General features: G+C 37.6%; 1 protein-coding gene across 1 annotated transcript; it reads left to right on the forward strand.

The window, feature by feature from the left end:
• Window positions 1–3,124: 3,124 nt before the first annotated feature.
• Window positions 3,125–14,637, forward strand: prtfdc1b (phosphoribosyl transferase domain containing 1b). Its single transcript, XM_026936880.3, has 9 exons — window positions 3,125–3,292; window positions 6,278–6,384; window positions 7,437–7,620; window positions 9,545–9,610; window positions 12,347–12,364; window positions 12,549–12,631; window positions 12,870–12,916; window positions 13,070–13,146; window positions 13,692–14,637. Exons 1-9 carry the CDS (start codon window positions 3,212–3,214, stop codon window positions 13,737–13,739), a joined length of 711 nt encoding a protein of 236 aa, XP_026792681.1. The 5' UTR covers window positions 3,125–3,211; the 3' UTR covers window positions 13,740–14,637.
• Window positions 14,638–21,921: the final 7,284 nt, after the last annotated feature.

The following is a 21,921-nucleotide window of genomic DNA, read 5'->3' on the forward strand; positions in this document are numbered from 1 at the left end:
CCATTTTTCTGGTTCTTTGTCAAATAATATTCTTGTTCTTAGTATGAAAACTATGACTCTATGTCTCTGAGATTGTGTGTGCACCAGTTCACTGTTTCAGATTCGCTGCTAGTTTGTTCTTGTTGTGTTAAAGATTCCAGTCAATCAAGTTTGTCCGAGTCTATGTTATTCAAACCCGATTGCCTGGAATTTGACAATTGACTGGATTGAATTGTGTGGAATTTTAGTCCAAAAATAGAACTGTGTCAACAGTTCAGGGTTATGTGTGGAGGCTCCAGAAGGAACTCACACACACACACACACACACACACACACATACACACACACACACACTGGCTGTGAGAGAACACTGTGTACACAGATGTGTACAGGAAATCAGGGTGAAACAACTGCCGTTATTTTTAAGCACGTATGAACATAGCATGAATTATGTATGTAAAGAACACGTGAGATGGCGCATTAGCCTTTGCACATGACGGCTAAGTGCTCTGGTGATGATCTGCTAGCTGATGGTGTTGACTAATGTGACTGAAAGAGAAAAAAACTAGAGCTATGTTGGACTTGTCGTGATTTGTCGATGCTGTTAATAATGCTAACTTGCTAGCTAGCTAGTTTATCATGCTTAATATCTCTCATCTTTTGTTAACATTAGCTAAAACTAGTATTAATATTTTCCTCAGTGTTACAAAAGTGTTATTTGAATAAAACAAAAACAATAAATCAACATGACTGCCACAATTACGGTGTCTTAGATGGCAAAGAGAAATCTCTCTTCTTTTAAAAAGAGCTTGTTTTAAAACATGTTAGAACTGGCTAATATTAGCTAGCCAGCTAAAACGGTTCCATTCTGAATTCTGAGTGCTCAGCTTGTATTGTACTCACTCTCTTCTCAAGCTGTTAGCTGGCTAACTACAGCAAGCTAGCTAAAATACAGCCTGGAGACCAAAGCTTTCTCTTCTGGTCATGTAGTGTGTGTGTAATTTTTTTTCTTCAAAAAATTTAATTCTCTGTGTATTGTGCTGATTTATTATCTCAATTTACTAAATCTTTTTGCTAACAAGCTAAAGTCAGGCAGCTAGCTACAATTAGCTCCATGTGACGCCAGACTTTTTAGTTTGTAAGATTAGTGGGTCATGATTTAATCGAACCTGACAAGGATTGTCAGGATTTTATTTGACTCAATAATGATGATTTAAATATTTTTATATTTTTAGCCAAAAAATCTGAAAGGAACCATGCTAGCTAGCTAATACTTAGCATGGCGCTTTCTAGCTTGCTGACATCTTGTGAAGTAGCACTGTGAGCTCACGTTTTGATTTGTTAGCATCAAATCTGGAGGACATGATCATGAAAACCTCCAGATTTTGTATTCACAGACATGCACACACTCGCTCATACACACACGCACACACACACACAAACAAACACACTTGTTAATTGCTTCATGAGCAACTTGCCAGACTTCATTAATTAAACCCTGATGTTAATGTTGTCTTTAATACCAGCTCCTGTATTTAAATCAAACCCTTTAGCGTGTGTGTGTGTGTGTGTGTGTGTGTGTGTGTGTGAGCGAGAAAGAGAGCAGGATGGAGGTGTTTTCCAGCACAGTGTTAGCTCTGTGATGCGTTAACACCCTGAAGGGCTAAATATAGCTGTGTGTTCCTCTGTATCAGCCGGAGAAACAGGACTGGAGCTCCACACCTTCTCTACATGTTTTATTTACTCAGCTGGAGCTCTACACTTTACAGCATCACGTCAATATTTACACTACAACATTTACACTCAGACCTCTGAAACTGTACGGCTTCGGATTTACAGGTTCACTGCTTCGGAGATTATTTTCAACCAAGCAGGAGCTCGTGGGATTTATTCCCTAAACACCCAAATAAAGTAACACTAGTGTTAGTGAAAGAAATTATATAAGAACTTATATAAGTCATGCTCCTCAGAAACGTGTCCATTTATTCTCTTCTACTCTTTATTCTACTCTGTTCTTTTCTAATACTGCTTTATACTATTGTATTTTATTACATTTTATTCTACTCTGTTTTATTTTTGTACTATCCTAGTTTATTATATTCTCTTCAATTCTATTTTTATTAGACTTTATTCTACTCTGTCCTGTTTTGCAAAATTAGATTTCTATTTTTGTAATTTTTTAATTTTATTACATTTTATTCTATCCTGTTTTTTTATTCTATTCAATTTTTATAAAATTGTATTATATTATCTTTTATTCTATTCTGTTCCATTTTATGTTTATGCTTTTTATACTTTTATTATCGTTTATTCTGTTATATTTTATTTTCATATTTAATTTTTTTTTACATTTTATTATATTGTATTCTGTTTTCTTCCTTTCAGTTTTTATAGATTTTTTTTTATTATATTGTGTTTTATTTTTATCTGCTTTATTTTAGCTGTATTTTATTTTATTATTTTTATTTTTAGTAAATGTATATAGTAGGCCTATTTCAGTCTATTTATATTTTATAATTTCATTTAATTTCAATTTGTGATATTTTGGCCAATAGTTTATTTTATTAGATATATGTCTATTTTATTATATTTATTATGCCATATTTTACTTTAACCTATTTTTAATTTCATTTTGTTCCATTTACATTGCGGTTTATTTTTAGTCTCTTTTATTCGGCTTCATTTTATTTCATTTTGTTTCTATTCTCTTTTATTTCATTTTATTATGCTGTATTTCAGTAGTTCTGTTCCACTTCCAATTTTTTATTCTATTACATTTGTCATGTTTATCTATCTATCTATCTATCTATCTTTGTTTGTTTGTTTATTTATTTACTTCTGTTTCATTGTACTTTATTGTGTTTTATTCTGTTATATTTTGTGATATTTATTACATAAAGCACCTTACATGGCATTTTCCTAAAAACTCAGAAGTCTCTCTGGCAGGTAAACACTGCTGTAAGGTTCTACATAGAACCTTTAAGGGTTCTCCCAAGAACAAACAAACAAACAAACATCAATACCCTTAATGTTAAGATTCTAGATTGAACCTTTTTGTTTGTTTTTTTGTTTGTTTGTTTGTTTGTTGTTTTCTTCATTGTGTTGTATGGTAAGAAAGGGTTCCTGGAGGGTTCTGTGGCTAGTTCATGGTTCTTGGGTTGGATTTGTCTGCGCATGCGCGGAGCTGTTTGAATGTTGGCAGCAGTGAAAAGGAGCTTTGTTCTGTTGGGTGATGATGTGTGATGTTAAAAAGCTGAAGATCTGCAGCATGGCACAGCTGAGTGAGAACACACCGACTCGCAGAGGCGTCGTGGTAAATAACCCCTGAAATCTTTCTCTGATCCGCGCGCGAGCGTTTGCTGTAGAGTCGCGAGAAAGTGAGAGAACTTTGCAGAACTTCAGGACTTTTCTTTGTTGCGCAACATGCAGGTCAGCCTGCATTGTTTACACAGGCTCAGTACTTCATCTGTGTTTGTCAAGTGCACTATCTAGATCGCCTAGTCTTGATGAAAGAATGAGTTCATTCATTCATTCATTCATTTCAGTGCAAAACGCAAATAGCTGATTAAACGCAAATAGCATCAGTACAAAATCACATTCGCGTAATCACAACCCCGCAAATCATATTAACTCTGTGAGTAAAACAGTCATTTGTAGATTTGTTGTGAACAGTAAACAGAGTGAGTACACCATTCTCTAAAGTGAGCTTCTTATCCGAATTTCTCGTGCCACCTTAAATGACGTCGCGGTGACGTCACTCGCGCGACACGGTGCGTGACCAGGTGACGACTGTGAAACTGTTTACATGGAGTTCAGTTTGTGCCAAAAGTATTCAAAATGAAATCAAGTAACAACATGCACAAGCAAGAGCAAAGTCTAAAGCTGGAAACTGAACATTCTGGGGCTACTTAAGTTACTAAACTACCTCAAAAACCCTTCAGAAATACAAGCATTTAATCAAATCTTGATTTATTTATTTATTTATTTATTTATTCATCTATTCATTCTACTTCTGAACCTCTTATGGAGTAAAACTTGTGTGAAAAGTAGAGCTGGACAATCTGACTTTTATAATATCAATATTCTGATATAATAAGATGATACTCTTTTGTTATTACTCACTTTTCAAGATTTTGGGAAGTCTTGATTCTGATTGGTCACAGTGACTCATGTTCTATATTTTTCTATTTTGTGGCAACTAAAGTTTCTAATCTGCACTTAACAATGATGTATGCCATAGAAAGTGATCTTGGAAAACAATTTTTTTTGCAAGTTGTAATGATGTATGATGTGCGAAGTGGGAAAAAAAACATGTACGCCTCTACGAAACAAAACACGTGTTTTGTTTGCTCCGTTAGAACACGTAAAGCTCATAAACAGCTACTTTAAGCGCACTTTTTACGTTACAGGCCTGAGTGGTTATCGGTTCTGTTCTATAATTTTCTAACCTTCAAACATTCATGCAGCATTCTGGACTGAAATTGCAGCACAGCAACAACAGCAGAGAACAATATCGAGTAGCTTAGCAACAAGCTAGCCAGCTAACATTAGTGATAACTCTAAAGTTGATGATTAGCTTCTCAAAACAGTGATGAATATGGCCAGTGTTATAGATTTAACCAAATACTGTGTCTGTATATCAAGTCAATACTGCTATAAACTCATTTAAAAGTAGAGAAGGGAACTTGTGAGTGGCCATGTTGGTTTGACGTCACTCTGTAAACGGGGAAGGAACTGGTAGCCGAGAAGACTACCCCAAGTTGATGAGTTGAAATTTCAAGTTGACGGGGTGTTTTCATGGGTTTTACTGCTTGCAACCTCACCTTGAAAGTTGTCAAGAAACTTCTAGCTAACACTAACTTACCAGCTAGCTACTTGGCTAGCTAACCCTTTAATGTTAAGCAAACAAGAGTTACAATTTATATACCTAGAGGAGATTAGCTAGCTTTCTGATCAGTTTTTAGTTTAACACCACCACTACATCATTATGAAGAAATTTTCTAGCTAACACACTAGCCAGCTAGCTACTTATCTAGCTGATAAGCTAATGTTTAGGGAACAAAAATATTTATAGTTTACATAACTTATGGCGCTAGCTAGCTTTCTGGACAATTTAGTTTAATAACAGTACTAGCTTTCTGTTATTTAGTTTAATAACAGTACTACAAAAATGAACAGACATGCTAATTTTCAAGAAACTTCTAGCTAACACTAATTTGCCCACTAGCAACTTGGCTAGACAACATCTAAATTTACATACTTTGTACATTACATACTTATCTAGTATCTCAAATCTAATGCTAAAAGAAAACGACAAATTAGCCTGTCATCACATCATTGAGTGACCAAAACAAAATGGCTTCCACAGGAACAACAGCATATTTTACAATCCAAAATGGCCACCTGAAACTTTTCTTACTTTCTGCAGTCCAACAAATATGTTGGTGATCAGAAGGTACGATCATCATTGTTTATTATTTCCGTCATTAATGTGAATTTATTCCATACAGAAACACAACCTGGAAAGTCAGTTCATTTAATTTATTTTTTTCCTCTGTATATGGAATGCTCAGTGTGCATGGGAACCCCTGCTGAAAAAAACAATAGAAACCATCACAGAAATTCTAATAGTTTCCACTGCAAATACCATTACAAACCATCAGCTAACCATTAAACCATTACCATTACTGGTCCTTAATGGTATCCACTAGACATGCCACCCATAGAAGCCAACAAATTTCCATTAAAACCAATACAACTCCCATTATAACCATTAAAACCATTACATATTCTATGAGGGTTTCTAATGTTTTTTTTTTTTAGCAGGGACCTTATTAAAAATGACTACAGAGTGCCACCAACAGGCAACATGGTGTTACTCCGGGCTTTATTTAAGGTGGGACAGCACATGGCTGATTTTCATGGTGCAGTAAGGTCCAGATTACAGATGTGCATGGGACTTTTTATTAATCCCACTTACAGCTGTTTCTGAAGGAATTTTAATCCACATGACCCTGTCCAGAATAAAATAGTTACTGAATCAGTTACTGTATTTGTCCAACAAGCTTCATATCTGTCTGCATGAAAGTAAAATTTGCCCTCTCCCATATATTTCTTTTGGGTCCTGCAGGTTCCCAGAAAAACCTCTTGTCTAGATCAGTAATAGCCGCCGTGATAAACTTTACCTCAGGAGTGTGTGAAGTGAACGTGTGTTGGGGTGTAAACAGAAATATAACGACACTAGTGTTATATATGACTAGCTATAGGGATGTTCATATTAATGTTCTTTCATCAATAGATCCCAGATGATTGGCCAGGGTACTGTCTGGATCTTTTCACCTATCCGGAGCATTACAGCGGGGATCTGGACTGTGTCTACATTCCACACGGAGTCATCATGGACCGGTAATTATAAACTGTAAAGAGCACTGTAGTTAAAATCTGTCATGTTCTGTGGCATATCAGTCGCACAGCATTGCATGTGTCAGCCTCAGAGCTTTGACTGAGATGTTGTTTTTGCTCCTGAGGGCCCTGCACTACAATACCCAGCATGCATTACACAAACACACAAATGCATACATTTGTCATACATTTGTCCCTTGACAATCAATTGATCAAGCAGTCATTCAGTCATGTCTGATAGCTATTGCTGTACTGGCTAATAAATACATCAATGCTGCCATGTGGCACCCAATTTAAATGTAGAAAATCATTTTTTTAAGCGAACTAGTTAAGCCACTAACTACTACTAACTAACCTGTTAATTAGGTGGCTTTCTGACATGTTAACGAACCGTTATAATAAATTAATAAAGCAAAAACGTCACATACTACGTGAATATGGAGTACATAAAACATCTCGAATGTTGCGTGAAATACTATGAATTTGACCACTCATGTTTACGTTTATAAATGTAAAAGATTCATCCGTACAGCTGACTCAATATCTGAGATCTTCAATCATGTAACAAGCTAATAAAATATTAGAAAGATTGTTAAGATGATGGAGATTTAACAAGGAAGTAAGGAATAAAACACTGTGTGTGTGTGTGTGTGTGCGCGTGTGCGCTGTTATAAGAAAATAATCAACAATGAGGTGGTGTTGAAGCAGAATTACTTTTAGAACACTGAAGTTGATTATTTTCCTGTAACAGGATGTCCTAAAGTGTCTTATTCTTCTTACAACACAGCAGTTTTATTCAAGACTGACACACCGTACTTTTTATCCATTTATAGTTACATTTAATGCTGTGGAACGGCTGTGATGCAAGAGAAAACAAGCTCATTAATATAAACCTGTGATTTGCAGCTGCACTACTGTCAGAGCTGCTCTTACAGAAAGTGAATCAGCACCTTCTGACCAATCACAATGCAGAATTCGACAGCGCTGTGCTGTGAAACAGGAAGTAGTGAGGGGAAAGTGTGCGGGATGAGTGATCGTTGTCTCGTTGTGTGCAGGACGGAGCGACTGGCGCGCGACATCATGGACGATCTGGGTGACCACGACATCGTGGTGCTGTGTGTGCTGAAGGGAGGTCACCAGTTCTGCGCCGATCTGGTGGAGCGCATCCAGGTGCTGAACCGCAACTCCAGCAAGTCTTTACTCATGACCGTCGACTTCATACGACTCAAGAGCTACCTGGTAATCAGACCCACCCTTTTTAAAATAAACTACTACTGGAGAATGTTTTATTTATAGCTATATTTAATGTTCTGTACCTGTAGTCCACTTACACCTGTTAATGCCCTAAGTTAATTATGTTAATAATAATAATAATAATAATAATAATAATAAAATTTATAAAAAAGGTTTTCAGTAATTAACCCACACATACCAATGAGACTAATTTACAATTATAAATTTGACAAATTTAATATGGACTGTGATGGATTGTTGAAATTTTCACCAGTGCATGCTTCACTGTCATTTTAAACAAAGCAAACTTTCTGTACTGAATATTTTCTTCTCAAAAAGGACAGAATGGCCTGTTTATTAAAATGTAAGCGTGAGAAAATCCAGAATGTGCAAAAATATGACGTATTCATTTATAAAAACTCCCCAATACTCCCCCAAAAAGTCACACACAGCTAATAAACCATCATAGTGATGGAAATTCCGGATCTGTTCAGTGAATCAGATCATTTGACTCATTTCCCAAAGAAGAGTTGACTCTTTTAAGCTTCCAAACGACTCATTTATTTCTAAGCCGGATAAAGTTTGTGACCTTTTGACCAGTCAGAACATTTATATAAATATATATATATATGCTCATGGCAGCGCAATCAACGTCAAGCACAACTGACACACTCCTTTCAGTGAGTCAGATCATTTGACTCAGCTCACCAATACTATTTGATTCTTTGTGTTCCCAAACAACTTAGACAAAGTTTGCGCTATTTTGACCAATGACCTTGTTTTTTTCCCCCCCCATATAAATGATGAGGATGTGAGTCACATATTTCGGCGCTGTATCTAATCATAAACACGGCTGAGGACACTTGTATACTGTTTGCACAGAGGACGTTTTATTTGATTCATTTAACGATTCAACATCAAAAAATCACTGTGACCCTGAGCAGAATGAAGTCTTTACTGTAGATGAATGAATTCATGGTAACAAACAGCTCGGATATTGAAAAGAGCTTTCCATAGAAGCATTTTGGTTAAATTATTATTATTATTATTATTAAACTGCAAGAGAAACGTCATTGAGTCGTACAGCACAAACCTACAACAAAAAAAAAAAGAAGAAAGAAAGAAAGAAAGAAAGAAAGCAGATTCGTATATGTGAATCAACTCCCTTGAGCTAAAAGAAATGAATCAGTGTGTCGACTCCTTAGCAAATAACTTTGCACAGGATATAGAATGCAAGAAAATCCCAAGCAGAGCTACGAAGCTCTGTCCTATCTAGGGGCGGGGCTAATTTCTGGGCCAGAAAAATGCACACAGGAACTTGAAATACCAAAATTAGCCAAAGCGACTGCCTCTGAATATTTACTGGACACTTTTTAAAATATATTATTCAAATGATTTGAATATGATTTCAAAAATATTTTAAACATTACAGACTGCACCTTTAAGATGAAGTGGAAAGAATCTCTGTTCCAGCTGGAGGCGGAGCTCATTTCTGGGCTGTAAAAATTCAAACAGAGCTTGAAATAAGGAAACTAGCTAAAGCAATTGCCTTGTAATATTTATCGGTCTTTATTTTTTTAAGTTGACATTCAAATGATTTGTTTTTCAAGATCTAAAACCACTTTTAAACTTTACAGACTGCATCTTTAAGATGCCTTTTTGAACCAGCAGAGGGAGACATACCACAGATAATCATCCTCCATATGTCCTGTAGGGAGAACAAGAGTGGCTTTGATGATAATTATAGTGGTATTTTATTATGAAAAGTTTCATTTTTCATGCATTTAAATGCAGCTTTACAAAAAGTAGCTTTATAAAATGGGAAAAAAACATGATTTTTAAATGATTTGCTGTTGTCATTGTCTAAAACACATGAACCAGAAGTGTGTTTGAATTGTTTTGAAGTAAATGTCTTTGTGTCCTAATCCAGAATGATCACTCGACGCCGGACCTCCAGATGATCGGCGCCGAGAGTCTGTCTGTACTCGCCGGGAAGGTAAAGACGTGATTAATCCTGCTTTTGTAATTTTATTTAGTCATTAACCATCCATCACTGCCTTGTTTATTATCTGTCATTAAGTCATTTCCTCATAGTCACATGTTCAAAGAAATGACTTGGGGGAAGAAAATCAAATGTCAGTTTTTCCATTAGTCTAAATATAATTCTGGATATCAGTCAGGACGTGTTTGGTGTCTGATGGTTAAAAAACATTACACTAATAAAGTAAAGTATTGAAAGCTGACATCAGATAAATATCAGAAATGATGGAGACGACTTAATGGAACGTTTCTATTTTTTTGTCAAAGTGACGAAATAACAAAACGCCTTACTGACCAGTCAGAATGTGTGTGTGAAATGTAAAGAAATAAAACACTCCGTCTCGTGCCGTTACAGGAAAATAATCTACAGTGAGGTGGTGTGATGACGCAGTCACTGTAACCACACCGACGTTGATTATTTTCCTAAAACAGCACGTTCCCAAGTGTTTTATTCCTCTTACAAAACAGCGACTTTATTCACGACTGACACGCCAGACTTTTTATCCGTTTATAGTTACGTTTAATGCTGTGGAACGGCTGTGAAGCAAGATGAAACAAGCTCATTAATATAAACCTGTGATTTGCAGCTGCACTACTGTCAGAGCTGCTGTTACAGAAAATGAATCAACCCCTTCTGACCAATCACAATGCAGAATTCGACAGCGCTGTGCTGTGAAACACTAATCAACAACAGCCTGGTGTGATGAAGCAGAGTTGCTGTTACCACACCGAAGTTGATTATTTTCCTATAGCAGCACGTCCCCAAGTGTTTTATTCCTCTTACACCACGGCAGTTTACCAACAATTACAACTTTTAATTAATTACAGAATGACAGGTAGGTTTTATCCGTTTATAGTTACATTTAATGTTGTGAAACATCTGCGAAACGACTTCTCACTTATGCTATAGCAGCTATAAACAGTCAATCCTTCACTAGCCTCTCTTTTCTTTAAAAAAAAAAAAAAAAAAAAAAAAAAAAAAACGTAGCTTGTCATGTTACTGAGAAAGTGTCAGAAGACTTAAAGTGAACTTAAAGCACTGACACTGGAGACTCCTTCCCTAAATGTTTTTTTTTTCAGAACTTGCAGGAAATGCAACAATTAACATTTTTCTCTTTTAAATAACATGTTGCTATAGAAACGATAAGGTATCAGAACAAGCGCATTAATATAAACCTGTGATTTGTCAGCGCAGCTGTTCTAGGAAATGAATCAACACCTTCTGACCAATCAGAATCCAGAATTCAGACTGTATAATAGGAAGAGATGAGGCGATTTCTCCATCGGTCTCTATTTCAGTGTCACTAGGAACTTCACCACCAGATGAAAGGTCGCTCGTCTCAGCTCTCTGGGACTCCTGGGCTTTGAGAACTTCTCGGCCGAGTGTGTGGAGGCATGAGTCAGTGTGTGAGGAATCTCAGAGCCATGTGTCATCTCTTTCTCAAACATGAGCTCAGTTTATACACCCGTCTGAACTGCATGTAGAGCAAAGGTGCATTGTAAAAAAAAAAAAAAAAAAAAAACAACTCCTGAGGAGTTCAGCGTTAACTGATTAGAACCTGTGTGTGATTCATGTGTTATTTCAGTGCTATGTGAGCTACTCTAGAGTTTCTTCCTTTCCAGTGTAACGTAGGCGGAGCTAATTATGGGTGAAACTCCAGTAAATAAAATGTTCACACACTGGGCCTCATTTATCGATCTTTCAGTATTATTGTGTGTAAAAGTGTGTGTAAGACAAACTGAACTCGCGTTGACATGTTGAAGTGTAACGTGCGTTCCCGAGACATCTCATTTACATGTAGTGACGCCCACAAAACTCCATAAAAGGTCAAGCACAGCAGGTGGCTGGGAACATGAAATGACAACTAAACGGTGAAAGAAAAGGCAGAAAGGCAGAAATGGAAGTTATTTTGACTCATTTTTATGCGAATAATAAATATTCGGCTGTGCAACAGCACCAGAGATGGTGAAAAGATGGTTAAAATCTGGAGACAAATTACAGAAAGGGGTGAATGAAAATGGTGTGATGTGACATGTGACGGGAAAACGAAGGAGAAAATAAAGATCTGCACTGTAGCCAGGTGACCATGGACACCGAGCACGTCGCACAGAGAAACTGCTGTTTTAAAATAGTTTTCAAATGTTGTGGTAAATGCAAATGATTTAAAAATAAATCCATTCGTATCCAGTGGATGAGTGCGGCCAAATGCGTCTACATTTTTAAATAGTTTGTTTTGTTGTAAATATAATATAATATAATATAATATAATATAATATAATAAGTACTTAGGAGGTTTGTGGAATTTATTTTAGAGTTAAACTAAGGTTCCTGGCTGCAAAATGTTTAAGAGACAACAACGTTTAGCATACATGAGCTACCTTTTTAAATTAAAAAATTTAAAAAAATTACGCGAATATAAGGCGGTGTGTTTTCATACCCGATTCAGATCTTATGTGATTTATTTCATGTGAATAGCAGAAGATTAGACTGCAGTATTTAATTCCCCTTCATTCATAACATTTTAAATTAGAATCACACAATACATTAGTTTCTTCTACTGTTTGTGTTTTTATTATTTTTTTTTTAAAGTCAGTTATTTCTTTAAACAGTTCAGTAATTGACTGTGTTTGAGTCAGTCCACTGTTTCATCTTATTAACTTTTTTTTTTTTCTTTACATCCATCTTCCACAGAACGTCCTGATTGTGGAGGTAAGACTTTTATAATATCTTTTATTTCAGGATAATTTTTATTTATTCTGCGCATTAAATCGTCGTGTGTGTCGGTTCAGATGAACAGTAAAACAGTTTAATGTGCAGCAGCGCTATGAGTAAACTTCACTGTCAGGACAAACGCATCCAGAAACTTATGTGTGTGTGTGTGTGTGTGTCTCAGGCTATAGTGGACACTGGCAAGACTCTGCAGACACTCCTGACTCACGTCCGAGCCTTTAAACCCAAACTGATCAAAGTGGCAGGGTGAGTGTGTGTGTGTGTGTGTGGGTGTGTGTGTGTGTGTGGGTGTGTGTGTGGGTGTGGGTGTGGATGTGCGTGTGTATGTGTGTCTGTCTGTATCTCTGTGTGTCTGTCAAACCTTTTCTGTGTCTGTCTGTGTATCAGAATATAATGCCATCTCTTACACACACACACACACACACACACACACACACACACACCGTACAGTGGTATAATTAGTACTGTTGTGTCCTGATTGCAGTTTGTTGGTGAAGAGGGTCCCTAATCAGGCCGTCTGTCTCCCTGACTGTAAGTATTCCCCCCACCCCTCTCTCTCTCTCTCCCACACACACACACACACACACACACACACACACATCTCTCTCTTAGCCTGTAAATGTCTTTTTTATAGAGCATTATGATGTGTATTGTGGTCTCTCTCTCTCTGTCTCCCTTCTCTAGATGTTGGGTTTGAGATCCCTAACCACTTCGTAGTTGGCTACGCTTTAGACTATAATGAATATTTCAGAGATCTTAATGTAAGTGTTCATGATGTTTATCCACTGTGTGAGTGTGTGTGTGAGGTGTATGAGTGTGTGTGTGTGTGTGTGTGTGTGTGTGAGGTGGTTGAGGTGTGTGTGAGGTGAGATAATATATTGTTTTTGACAATATTGTGTGATTAGTAAATCTACAGTAGTTATATTGTTGGGTTTGTGCTGTACTGGTATCGATGATGATGATGTTAATGATGATGATGGTGGTGGTGGTGGTGATGGTGTCTGAGGAAAAAAATTTATTTTAGGTTTACTTAAAATCTGTGATGCAGTTTAAAATTTTTTTTAGATATTTTAGACATGACGTTCTTACCCTCTGTCCTGTTTTCCTCTCTCTTTCTCTCTCTCTTTGCCTCTCTCTGTCTGTGTGTCTCTTTCTTTCTGTCATTCTCTCTTCTATCTGTCTTACTCTGTCTGTGTCTCTGTCGCTCTATCTCTCCTTGTCTCTCTTTCTTTCTGTCTCTGCCTGTCATTCCCTTTTTCTATCTGTCTCTCTCTCTCACTCTCTTTCTATCTGTCTCTCTCTGCAGCACATCTGTGTGATGAGTGAAGATGGGAAACGGAAGTACAGACTCTGATGCCTCTCGTCCTGTGTCTCAGACCTGTGTGTGTGTGTATGTGTGTGTATGTGTGTGATACCGTCCTCATTAACTATTTTTACTAAAATCATCCACTACAATAATTGTGCATTATGATATTAATTTTATTTCATTTAAAATCATAGCATAATGTTTTATACTGATGAGCTGATGATTACCGTATTGTCTGGAGTATTAGACTCCTCCCACTTTTCCCTCAGGCTATCTGTAGTGTGAATTCTCAGTATTTCTCTGTAATAACTGTAGTAGCAGGAATATCGTAACAACAAACAAATAATTACAATGAACTGCTGCTGGAGATGGAAAAAAAAAAATGATCTTATAATCCAGAAAATATGGTACACATTATTCACACTGTTTACATGTTAACCTATATCATACATTTTACATGCAGCTGAATATGTCATATGTGTAGTGTGTAGATTTCTAGTTAATCTTGTTATGTTTGAGCATTATCATTAATTTTTGCGATTCTTATTTGTCCACATTTTCATATACTGTGATAAAAAAATGACATAAATCAAGATAATATCTTGGCAAAAATTAAATTTTATCCCATTTTTTTTCCTTTTTACTATATGCAGAATTTATTCTATAAATACATGCCCAAATCCCATTCAATACCATATTTAACAGAAATTCTACTTAAGTTATTTTTTATATACTACGTGTTTATTTTTTGCAGAAAGAATTTTATGTGAGAAAGACTTTCATTACCTGCGAGCTACATTAAATGTCAATTTTTACTGCCATATTCCTTTAATATTAAGAAAATAAAATATGCTGTAGCTATTTTTATAGCATTGCGTTAAACACGGTTATAATGTATAACGTTGTTTTTAATAATAAAATGTGCAGAAACAAAAAAGTAAAACAATTACTGAAAGTTGTTCAAGAGGTTCAGGTACTCGACCTCTGTGTTACGTCACCTGGGTGGAAGATGTAGTCAAACACACTTACACAGAGTGTACACAGAGCTGTGTGTGTGTGTGTGTGTGTGTGTGTATGTATGTATGTGTGTTCCCTCCCTAACAAATGTACACAATACTCGAGGCTAAGCGCTATGAGGTTAATGTAGCTAACATGTAATGGAAGACCTAAAATATTTTCTGCTAATATCTTCCCCAAACCCCATCTGTAAGGTTAAATATTATAAGAGGAAGACTGAGAATTGTGTGGAAGGCCAAACCTCCTTTACTGATACTGACAGTTATAAAGGCCACGCCTCCTTCACGCATACTGATACAGAGGCCACGCCTCCTTCACTGAGACTGACAGTTATAAAGGCCACGCATACTGATACAGAGGCCACACCTTCTTCACTGAGACTGACAGACAGAGAGAGAGGCCACACCTCCTTCACTGAGTCTGACAGATAGGGAGGCCACACCTTCTTCACTGAGACTGACAGATAGGGAGGCCACACCTTCTTCACTGAGACTGACAGACAGGGAGGCCACACCTTCTTCACTGAGACTGACAGACAGAGAGAGAGGCCACACCTTCTTCACTGAGACTGACAGACAGAGAGAGAGGCCACACCTCCTTCACTGAGACTGACAGACAGGGAGGCCACACCTCCTTCACTGAGACTGACAGACAGAGAGAGAGGCCACACCTCCTTCACTGAGACTGACAGACAGAGAGAGAGGCCACTCCTCCTTCACTGAGACTGAGAGAGAGGCCACGCCTCCTTCACTGAGACTGACAGACAGAGAGAGAGGCCACTCCTCCTTCACTGAGACTGACAGACAGAGAGAGAAGCCACTCCTCCTTCACTGAGACTGACAGACAGACAGAGAGGCCACGCCTCCTTCACTGAGACTGACAGGCAGAGAGAGAGGCCACTCCTCCTTCACTGAGACTGACAGACAGAGAGGCCACACCTCCTTCACTGAGACTGAGAGAGAGGCCACGCCTCCTTCACTGAGACTGACAGACAGAGAGTGAGGCCACTCCTCCTTCACTGAGACTGACAGACAGAGAGGCCACACCTCCTTCACTGAGACTGAGAGAGAGGCCACACCTCCTTCACTGAGACTGACAGACAGAGAGTGAGGCCACACCTCCTTCACTGAGACTGACAGACAAAATTCCTGGGTTCCTTAAAAAGTTCCTGGATCCATGGAAATGTTTATGGGTTCATACAAAGTTCTTGAATGATTACTGTGTTCTGAAAAGTTCTTGGGTTCCTAAAACGGATCATTGTGTCCCCTGATGATGTTTCTAGATTCCTAAAGGGATTCCTGGAAGGGGTTTCTGAGAAAAGTTCCTGGGTTGCTGAAGAGTTTTCTGAGTTCTTGTAAAAAGTTTCTTGGACCCACCAAAAAGTTTATTTGTTGCTGGGAGAAAATGTTTTTCATCAAAAACTTCCTGGATCCCTGAAAATATTTATGGTATTGTCAAAGCGTAGTTGAAAGGATTCTGTAAGGTTTTCCTGTGTTTCCTGAAAAGATCTCAGGATCTTTGAACAGTTCATTCATTTCTGGGTTTCTTAAAGACTTCCTGAATGTTGGAACAGTTCCTGGGTTCTTGAAAATGTTTTGGTTCCTGATAATGTTCCTGAAAAAAATTCCTGAACCCCTATAAGCCAGGAGTTAATGGGATTCTGAAGAGAATAATGGGAGGGTTCTGGTTTCCTGAAATAACTCCTGGTTTCCTGAAATGGCTCCTGGGTTGCTGAAATGACTCTTGGTTTCTAGACATGACTCCTGGGTTCCTGAAATGGCTCCTAGATTACTGAAACGGCTACTGGGTTCCTGAAATTGTCCCTGGGTTCCTGAACTGACTCCTGGCTTGCTGAAATGACTCCTGGCTTGCTGAAATGACTCCTGGCTTCTAGAAATGACTCCTGGGTTCCAGAAACAGCTCCTGTGTGCTACAAATTGACTCCTGGGTTCCTGAAATGACTCCTGACTTCTAGAAATGACTCCTAGATTACTGAAATGTTCTGGGTTCCAGAAATGGCTCCTGGGTGCTAAAAATTGACTCCTGGGTTCCTGAAATGGCTCCTGGCTTCTAGAAATGACTCCTGGGTTGCTGAAATGGCTCCTGGCTTCTAGAAATGACTCCTAGCTTACTGAAATGACTCCTGGGTGCTAAAAATTGACTCCTGGGTTGCTGAAATGGCTCCTGGGCTACAGAAATGGCTCCTGGGTTACTGAAATGGCTTCTGGGTTCTTGAAATGGTGCCTGGATTCCTGAAATGACTCCTGGATTCTTGAAATGACTCCTAGATTAATGAATTGACTCCTGGGTTATTGAAATGACTCCTGGATTCTTGAAGTGACTCCAGGGTTATTGAAATTGTGCCTGGGTTCCTGAAAAGACTCCTGGGTTCTAGAAATGGTGCATGGATTCCTGAAAGGACTCTTGGGGTCTCTAAAATTTCCTGTGTTTCTGGAAAAAAAATGAGATCTTGAGTTTTTGAAAAAATAATATTGAAAACGTTTTAGAATTTAAGAGAAATTCTGGGGATCCTGAACATTGCTTGGTTGCTATAAGGTTCTTAAAAAGAACCATCTTTTACAATAGTTTGGTTTATTAATATGAACGTGCTTGAAGTGCTGTATGTAGACACAGATACGTTTTATAGCTCATGGCGTGGTGTTTATAAAAGCTCCGTTTCCCGGCTGATCCGCGAGGTTACGTGGTTTCCACGTCCGGATTTCACCGAGGGGAATCTTTGATTACGGTCTCCACCCAAACTCGTCCTCACCACCTCCACCAACAGCGGTGGAAACAAAAACACAGCTTCTGTAAACCCGTGTTTAAGGCGTGTTTGAGTCACAGCCAGGTGGACCACATGGGAAACGTCTGCATCGCTCCAGTCTGTCGTGTAATTATAGACATGGAGTGTGTCGAGTCGAACACGGCCGCCAGCTCTCTCTGAGAAAACCAGAATCATTCAGATTCATGGGGATTTCAACATGTAAACATTGTAGGATTTCCAAACCACACAGGGGGGGATTTTTGAGGGTTTTTTTTTTTTTGCTTGTCAGGTTTTCAAAAAAGCTCCTGCCTGGATTGTGGGAATTTTTTTTCTGTTTTGGGATCTCGTGTGTCGCGTGACCCCATGGTAAACAATAGCAGTTCAGTGATACGGTTGTCCACAATGGAGCTGAAGAGTGTGTGTTACAGAGGCCCATTCACACACACCTGACACATGACTCCACCATTTGAACAGAAGGATGACCTAGCTCCATGCTGTGTGTTTAACGTTGCCAGATTGGGTGCTTACACACACACACACACATTTTTAAGAAAAAAGTACAGGGTCACTATTAGATCTTATAAACATAATACCATGTTAACAGTTTTAGGTTGTCGCTTATAAAATCTGGCAACCTGTTTGTTTCAGTTTGGTATGCAAATTAATGTATGAAGTTGTGACTTAAAACACATATTTACACTATTAACTTAATGGAATAGTTCCATAATAATTTTACCAATTGATTTGAATTTTATTGTGTTATTAAAATTAGTAGGCAGCTTTGCTAGAACGCTAGCTAAAGATTATGTAAGGAATAGGAAAATAATAAACAGGGTGATGTAATAAAGTGGAATTACAGTTACCACCCCAGTGTTGATTATTTTCCCATAACATCACATCCCAATGTGTTTTATTCCTCTTATAACACAATTGCAAGTTTTTAAATTGTTAAAGAATAACACAATATTTGTAGCCATTTATAGTTATATTTAAAGTTGTGGGACGTCCACGAAGCAAGCTAGTCCCAGTTATCACTTACGTTACAGCAGCTATAAACTATAGAAGCGCATTGCTGCAACACTAAGAATCCCTATTATTAGAAAACATCATTATTACAAGAAAAGCATTTCATTATTATTAGAAAACATCGTTATTATGAGAAAAGCATTTTGTTACTATTACAAAAAAATTATTATTATGAGAAACATTTTGTTACAATTAGAAAACATCATTATTAAGAGAATAGCATTTTGTTATCAAATATAAAACATCGTTATTACGAGAAAAGCATTTTGTTATTAGAAATGTTTTCTTATTCTGAGAGAATTTTGTTTTTTTTTTTAAAAATCGCTTTATTACGAACAAAAAAAGCATTTCACTATTATTAGAAAACATCTAGTTTAAAAAGCATAAATCTCAAATTGCAAAAGAGGATTCCAGGTACGGTAAACTTCACACGAGTAAGAAGTGTATTTATTCGTAATGAGATGCTGTCTCAAAATTACTAAACATCTTGCAATATTGCGATATTTTCTCGTAATAAGGAGTAGCTAATGTGGATTTGTTGTCTTACGTTGCACCACTGTGCTTGTGTAATAAACGGTCAGTAACACAGAGTAAATGTTGATGTATAATGAAAAAGTTCGCATTTGGATGATCAGATTAAATTTAAGCTCCACCCCCTTCCCACTGACCCGCGAACGCTTGCCACTCTGCAAAATCAAGAATGTTTCAGAACAGAATAATAACGTAATTTAAAGGAATGGATTCGGTCGTATTTTATAAATGTATAGCGTATGTGCTTTTTGTTTAAACCAAATTTTAGGTTTGGGAAAAGTTTCGCTCTGTGAAAACGTTAACTTGGAACTTGGTAGATGTCATGCCAAGTTAATTTCAAGCCCTGATGAAAACATTTGTACATTTTTCCAGATGGATTGTGTCCATGCTGCACTGAGACAAATTCCCAGCCACTAAATCCCCCTGAACAGGTGGCCACTCCTGAATGAAAAGAACATTTGTCCAGCTCCAGACGCTTTGCAGAAAGCCGCCTTTTCACGTTTGCGCCATGAGGGTCGGGCTCAGAAAGCTGATTTTCTCAACAGGGTTTGCTTTGAAGGGCTTGAATAATCTGATGTAGATCGAGTTGATATTAACATAGACATCTGAGGACAGTCCTGGTTGGAAAAAAAAACTTCTTGAAAAATTCTTACTTTTCAAAATTAATTTGCGGTTCCTGAAAAGCCAGAATCCGTTAAAATGTTCATGGGTTTCTAGAAAGTTTTTGGGTTTCTAAAGAAAGGTTCCTAGGTTCCTTAAGTTCCCTGAAAATGTTTATGGGTTCATGAAATGCTACCTGAAAAACTCCTGGGTTCTGAAAAGATCTTGGGTTCCTTAAGAAGTGCATTAGCCTCTGAAAAAGCTCATGACTTTCTGATAAAGTTCCAGGGCTGCTGAAGTAGATTCTTGGGTTCCTGAGAGCAATTCGCCTCCAGAGACCCAGGAACTTTTTCAGAAACCCACGGACTGCTACAAGAACCCATGAACCTTCTCAGAAATCCAGGAACCTTGCTTCAGGAGCCTTTTCAGAGAATGAATGAACTTTTTAAGAAGGGAAAATTGGAACTTTTTTGGAAATACAAGATGTATTATCTATAAGAACCCAGGAACCTCTCTTCAGCAATCCAGGAACTCTTTTAGAAACCCTTTTCAGGAACCCAGGAGCTTTCTCAGTGATTCAAGCACTTTTTTCAGAGATGGATGAACTTTTAAGGAACAAAATTCCCTTTTTCTCAGAACCCAGGAACCTTTGCGGTACTGTCTCAAGACCACAAAAGCTTTTTCAACGATTTTATTCCTTATTTATTTCCTGAATCTGTCCAAAATCCTGAAATTAACAACAGTCCTCCTCTTCGGGGGTCCAGGAACATTTTTTCAGGAGCATTTTCACATAGGAACGCAGGAACTTTTTGAATAATCAGAAACTCCCTCAGAAATGATGGATTAAGGAACTTCTTCAGATACAAATTAAATTTTAAGGATCCTTTTTTAGAAAACCAGGAACTTTTTATGACCCTGGAACCTTTAAGGTAGCTTCTCAAACTGGAGAATACAGAAATTCCATCACAAAGTCTCCAGGAACCAACAGAGACCGGTGTTGATGTATTTTTAGCCGTGATAGCATTGACATGGTTTACATGCTAGCACAGTCTCTGTCTCATAGCGCACAATACATGCTAATATAGTAACTCAGTGACAGATGAGCAGCTCTATTTGGCTGAGGAAAGAAGAACGTTGTGGGAATACACACACACACACACACACACACACACACATTCCACGGCTTCTGCCAGCCGCATGCCGACCCCGCTTTGAACCGGCAGTGCCATGTGACTCGGCTAATCTAGCCAAACAGCTGCTGTATTTATGCCAGAGACACGGAGAGGGGCAGAGGGTTAGCATGCGCAGTCTAATCAGGATGTGGAAAATGTCAAAATGGGAAACTCCAGTGAAAGCAAAACTTCCTTGTTAATAAAATGGCCACACCTTGGGTGTTAACGGTGTTCTAAACTCTGACGTTCAGACGAATGAAAGGAGCTGTCATGATTTTGTTAAGACGCCTGTTTCTGTACAGTTTCTATCACATTCATTTTATACCACTTTAAAGAACTTCATTGGGCTCTGATTCAGTTCTTTCTTTCTGGTACAAGATGGAAATGTGTTTTTCCTTGAGAAATCTATTAAAGAAACTTTAACAAATTTATTTTTAAAAAAACCTGGCTTTTAAGAATTCCAGGTGGAAAATAGCTGACCAACAAACAGAATATTCACTTTTTATCTCCATTGGTAAGCAAAAATATTCCTCCCACTCAGACATGTCCAATATTTCAAAAACATTTGTTGAATTTGTGATGTAGCTTCATTACTATGGTAGCTAGTAAAAAGCTAATAGCTAATTGACATGCTTGTTAGCAAACTAGCTTCTTAGCATTCTTCCAGAGTTTAGTTTGTTCGCATTTTCTACCCAATATTTATGTTTTTTAAAATAATTTCTACCCACTTTTCTTCATAAAATATAAAATCTTGAGACATTTATAGTTGTCAAGTGGACGTTTTAGAAATGCCTTTACACCACTGGATAATATAAACATACATTTAAATTTACAATCAATAAAAATTCGAATATGTGCTAACAAGCAAGCTAGCAAACCAGAACAAACACTTATTGCTAAGCTAACTGGCTTCTTCACTAAGTTTGGTGAAGCTTTTTTTTCCTCTCTCTCTCTCTCTCTCTCTCTCTCTCTTTTTTCTTTTTTTTTTTGCTTAAACACAAATAAGAAAGAATATGAATGTTTTTTTTTGTGTCAAAATAGTTATGTTAAATAAAAAAAATCCCAAATCCCATTTTTTTCCCCAAATGTGACGTCACAGCGATGATGATGAGAATAAAGC

The sequence above is a fragment of the Pangasianodon hypophthalmus genome, chromosome 4 (genome assembly GCF_027358585.1).
Source record: "Pangasianodon hypophthalmus isolate fPanHyp1 chromosome 4, fPanHyp1.pri, whole genome shotgun sequence".
NCBI classification, from domain to species: domain Eukaryota; kingdom Metazoa; phylum Chordata; class Actinopteri; order Siluriformes; family Pangasiidae; genus Pangasianodon; species Pangasianodon hypophthalmus.